Raw genomic sequence first — 6,019 nt, forward strand, 5'->3', positions numbered from 1 at the left:
AGAGATTGGATTCACGAGACAAAGAGAGAGGGAGCGAAGGGAGGAGGTCGGCAAAATGAAATCAAAAGCTCAAACCAGGGCTTTCATTCACAAGCATTCCGTTTCATTTTGTCTTTTGGTTCTCTTGCTTTGCCTTCTCTTTGCTAACCACCTTCGTTTTCACTTCATATAACCTCCTCCACATTCCTTAATTTTCATTTCAGTTTTTCATGAAACATGGGGAAGCTTTACACTATAATTGTGGTCATCCTCATCTTTTCATCTACTCTAGCCTCTTCCCGAAATGTTCCAGCAATTTTTATCTTTGGAGACTCCATTTTTGATGCTGGAAACAATCATTTTAACAAAAACTGTAGTGTACAGGCAGATTTCTCACCTTATGGCTCAACATTTTTCCACCAACCTACTGGCAGGTTCACTAATGGCAGAACAGTTGCTGATTTTATTTGTGAGCCTGCTCCTACTTAATTAGTTCTTTACCTACCTCTATTTCGGTTAAGAACTTTGGACACTGCACATACTGTCAACCTTTATTTTCATCTTTTTGTTTATTTTAATTGTTCAAATAATTAACATTTTGGGAGGGTTAAAATGGCAAGCAGCACAATTTATTGGCATTGATATGCAAAAACCATACCTTGAGGCACAGATTGCGGTCATAAATGGAAGTAGAAAAGATTACCCATCAAATGGCATCAACTTTGCTAGCGCTGGCAGTGGTGTTCTGCAAGGAACCAACATGGAACAGGTAAGACTCGAATTCCGCTTGATTACTCATTTGTAAATTGCAACAATAAGGACCCTTTAGAGCCACCAACACTCTCTTTGGCATAATTTGAAACTTGAGAATTTTATGTGCTAACATTTTGATGCCACAGGGAGTGATATCTATCCAGGAGCAACTACGGCAATTCCAAACGTTAGTAGAGCAAAATCAGATAGATAAAAATCTAGTTCAGAAATCTCTTTTCTTCTTGGAGTCCGGATCTAATGACATATTCAACTACTTCATTCCCTTTGATCCCCCAACACTTGATCCAGACGCCTACGTGCAAGCCATGATGAAAGAAGTAGCTACCTTAATTGACCAAATTTACAAACTTGGTGCTCGCAGAATTGCTGTGTTTTCCCTAGGTCCTGTCGGCTGCGTTCCAGCAAGAGCTCTCTTGCTCGGTGCGCCTATCAATCGCTGTTATGGAAAGATGAATGTGATGGTTAAGAAATACAATAAGGGACTGGAAAGCTTGATAAATAATATCCCCATTCGATACCCTGGCGCAATTGGTGTTTATGGAGCCATATATGATATTGTCCAGCGCTTCCGAGCAATTCCAGCTCGTTATGGTAAATCTCTATGCTCATAAAATGAAAATAAGTTTGTGATTTGGTATTCAAACAATAATCAAATATTCAATTTGATTTTTTTGTAAAAAAATATTTAATTTCACAATTAAACTTTAAAAATGCATGCAATTAGTCAAATAAAAAAAATTAATAAGAATATGTTCGGTACTTTCTCTTATTTATTTTTTAGTTTTTCTTAGTCTTTTTAAATTTTAATTAAATTTTCAATTAAAACTAAAACTTCCAAACAAAAAAAATCTCACAAAAATGAAAAAAAAACAAAAACATGAATATTAAAAATGTATTAAGGAGGAGAGAAAGTGAAAAGACAAAGAGGAGAGAGGAGCAGCAGAACAGAAATCAAGGGTTCGTCGACCCGAGGCAGATCACCGCTAGCTCTCCCTCCTCTCCTTTTTCTCTCTTTCCTTTCTCTCTCATTTTCTCTTTCCTCATTTTTGTTTTGAAGTTTTCTCTTTCATTTTTATTTTAAATTTCAAAAATAAAAAACTTTTAGACAGAAAAATAGAAACAGAAATGACATTATATTTAAACACGTGTAGTGATTCTATTGGAAGTTTTTGGAAACTTTACCCATTATACTAACAATGTTAGTTTTATAGGCGACAGAAAATTCAAGTACTTAATTACGCACGTTTAAACTTTAAGTACCAAAACAAATATTTGATATAGTTAGAGTGCTAAATGTGTAATTAACTCATTTAAATAACTAAGCTTAAATTTTTTTTTTAACATAATACAAAAGTCCTAACCATCTAAGTTATTACACAAATTCTTTATCTAAGTTTTTAGAGAAAACTTTTGAAATATAACAAGACACATTGATTCTCAAACTTGATAAAAAGAATAAAGTTTGAAATATTAAAAAAGCCCTTGTATTTTTTCAAGGTTTTTTTGTAAGCGTTGTTCTTCTATTGTTTCCTATCAAACTTTAAAATATTAATTTTTTTAATTAAGTTTTTACTTTTTTTTATGAAAATTAAAATCTCTATCACATTAGTATCTACACGGTTGTTATTTTTGCCACACCAATGTTTATATGACGAAATATGAAAATTCGTGCTAAATTGCAGATGACATGTGACATTGGCTACCTGGCATGCCTTATCTGCATCTATAGATCCTTTACCTTGCCTATTTGTCATGTACACACTGACATGTAACATCCACATAGACACTAAAGATGAGGAGTTTTAATGTTTTCCATCCAATTAAAGATTTAAAGGCTAGACAAACTTTTGTAATTTTATTCGTCTAGCTTGCTATTCTGAGGAGCTGATAAATTAAGAAGCTTATCTTTGATTCCACAGGTTTCTCTGATGTAACTAGCGCCTGTTGTGGAAATGGGCCTCTAAGAGGAAAACTGCAATGCGGTATAGAAGGATACCAAATTTGCCTCAATCCTAATGAGGTTTTGTTTTGGGATTACTTCCATCCAACAGAACATGCTTACAAACTTATCTCAGAGGCTTTATGGGGTGGAAACAAATCTCAAATTAGGCCAGTAAATCTAAAGAATCTAGCCGATATCACCTTCACACTTGTTTAAGTAGACGTAACTGTAGATCATGGCTTATGAGATCATCCTTAGGTTCTGCAAGCACAAGCACTAATAATGAAACCAATATCTTCGATTAAAAACTATTTGTTTTCTCCCTGATTTCATTAGTATTTGATACCTGCATTTCTTTCTTCATCTAAAGTTTTTAAAGTTTTGTTTGTTTCACTAAAATGTACTTGTGACATAAACACTTTTAGGCAATTACACTAATCCTAACCTAAGTAAGATTTGCATAACATTCGTGCTATTTTGTAAAATTACCCAAATTCAATTGAACTCTTTAAATTAAATCCTTGAAGTTTCAAACTTTTCTGCAATTAAGTTCAACTTAATTTCCCATTTTGATCTCCCACATAGTCACTCATAATGTGTAAGACCCATTACGTTCTTAACATGCTAACAATAAATATGAATTATAACCCTAAATTGAATATGATTAAATAAATCAACCACTTTGCATTTATCATTAATTCTAAATTGATTAATTTGTCTTTATAAGTCAAGATTGACATCTAGCAATGTGTCGTAACTATCCAAATATGAGGAAGTTCAACTAAACCCTTTAGTGCAGAGTCTTTTTATGTAATTCAATCATTTCATTCAACTAACCCCAATTTTTACTTAGAGTTAGATTTGTAACTTAGCTTGGTAAGCTTTTAAATTCACATTTTCAAATGATATTTTGAACGTTTATAACTTAGAAAAATATACAAATTGATACTAAATGAGTTTACTTGGAAGATGACACTTAGAAGGATCAAAGGACTTGATTTTAGGCTTAAAACTGCACTTTGGAGTAAAAGTATTAATACTTGAAACCCAAAATGGCATCCTGATGAACATGTATCCATGCATGTTCTTGATGTATTAATGCCCTTGCTTGGAAAGGAAACAGTATAGATATTTTTGACAAATGTATTGATACTTTAGTTTCAAATTTGAAAAAAAATAAAGGCACATTAGACATTTCATGCCCATTTTAATGCCTTAAACCCTTAGATTTACACTATAAATCATAAAAGCCTTCCAGCTATACGGATATTGAACCTCATCATTTGTAAAATAACAACACCATCGCAAGAATTTTACACCTACACTTCTTTCCACAGCTTGGTAAATGACAGACTTTTTGAAAGCTACTCACAAAGATTCCTCTTCCATTATCTCTTTTGTATTAAACATAATGTTTTGAGGGTTCATGTCACTAAGAATAGGTAGCAAATATATATTAGCCACATCTTCCAAAGTCAAGTAATTTCACCAAAAGAAATTATAAAAGTATGGAATTCCTTGTTCTAGCACTGAATAAGATTTTTACGACATGCAAATCCGAAAGGAAAATCAAGTTTCAAGTAAGAAAAATTCCACCTAAAATTCCCAAATCTGATAAGCATTGTCTAAAACTCATATCAGATAATTCCTATCCAAGCTAATCCTTTTAACAAGTTAGGGAACTTGGCAAAAACTCTATAACTATTGTCATCGATAGCATATCACCTCTATTAAGTTTTGTTTGCATCATTTAGTAGAAGAAAGATAGTATGTCATTCTAAAAGATTTTAATGTTACATCCATGAAGAGATCATTGTTTCTCATGGTGACTTTCTCTTTATCAAAAGCATCCAAATCACCTTCGAGGTCAACTTAGGCATTATACAACGAACCCACATCTCCTTTTTTATACAGTGTTTCTATGCCTTACAAGCCAATCAAATTGATTGTACAGAGTTACTTATTATATTTAAGTATTTATTATTTATGAATGGCAGTCTTTATTTCTTAAATCGTTATATATGTTGATTTAATGGAAATAAAGTCCATGGAATATCACATGCTTTACAAAATGTATTTTAAAAAGTTATAATTAAGAGAACCTTATTGCATCAAATCATTATTCCTAAATAGTTCACAGTCAAAAGTTTTATCAAGAAATATGAATATTATTAAGACATTGAGACCGACGCATGATTATGTTCCTCACTTATGAAGTGGGAAATATATCTTATAAATTGAAGTATAAGGATACTTAAACTAACATGTGGATACTAGCTATAAAAACAAGTTCACTAAATATGATCTATCATGACAATTCGTTTTGGTATATCACTCACTTGTTTATATAACAAATTCTCATGTTACATTTGTTTAAGTGATTCTTAGACTTGAGATCATGTGATTACCTTATATAAGAAGTGTTATACATTGATGCTGACTCAAGTGGGCCTAGCCAAGGATTTTTATAAAGGGATAAATATTGGGTGTACCATAAGGCATTTGAAGACAAGTCAATGATCAATAAAGGATTCATCACCTTAAGTGAATAAAAAGAAATATCTTATTGTAGCATGATAAGTAATAACTCATGGAAGCCTTAGGTCTAGGGAATTGGAGATGTTGACAAATGGTTTGTCCATGGTCTCTAGATGAGTTCGATTACTAGGATCAAGTATTAAAATGGAAAAAAAAAAAATTAGACTAGACACTGCACTTTTGTGAGACCCCAACCTCTATAGACTTGTAACTAAGCATAGATGTAATAATACGAGCCAGGGGTAATTTCGTCATTTTCTCTAATAAGCTTCCAGAAGAAAGTTTTATGATATTTTAAGGTCAAAATGGGTAAAAGACTGCATAAATGATGTGTGCTGGTGAAAACACGAAGAAAACTAGAAGTTTCAACAATTTTCATAATAGGGGCAAAATGGTCATTTTTCACCTCAGGTTAAAATTTTAAGTTTTTATGAACCCGAACATGTCTAGACCATTATAGACCTTGTCCCAGTGTTAAAAGAGCAAAAAAATTACATAAAAGATTGGAGGAGAATAAGTAAATTGGTGGAGGCTAATTTTGTAATTTTAAGGGAATGGATAAGTTGGCCTATAAATATCTTGAATTTCCAGCACCTTCTTGAAATTGCCAACAGCTGTCTTCTTCTTCCCTTCTCCTCTCTCACGTTTCTTTAATTTCTCCATGGGAGTTTTCTTCAAGCTTCCATAACTTTCTCTCTCTAGCTCCAATTTTCATGCTTTTAGTGTACTCTTCCATAAACCCTTATGCTCTTTCATCCTCTCACTTTAAAACCCTTCAAAAATATG

General features: G+C 32.5%; 1 protein-coding gene across 1 annotated transcript; it reads left to right on the forward strand.

The window, feature by feature from the left end:
* LOC18609038 (GDSL esterase/lipase 6) lies at nt 217-2,911 on the forward strand. Its single transcript, XM_018114919.1, has 4 exons — nt 217-448; nt 603-748; nt 879-1,344; nt 2,673-2,911. Exons 1-4 carry the CDS (start codon nt 217-219, stop codon nt 2,909-2,911), a joined length of 1,083 nt encoding a protein of 360 aa, XP_017970408.1.

This window comes from Theobroma cacao, chromosome 2 (genome assembly GCF_000208745.1).
Source record: "Theobroma cacao cultivar B97-61/B2 chromosome 2, Criollo_cocoa_genome_V2, whole genome shotgun sequence".
Classification (NCBI taxonomy): Eukaryota; Viridiplantae; Streptophyta; class Magnoliopsida; order Malvales; family Malvaceae; genus Theobroma; species Theobroma cacao.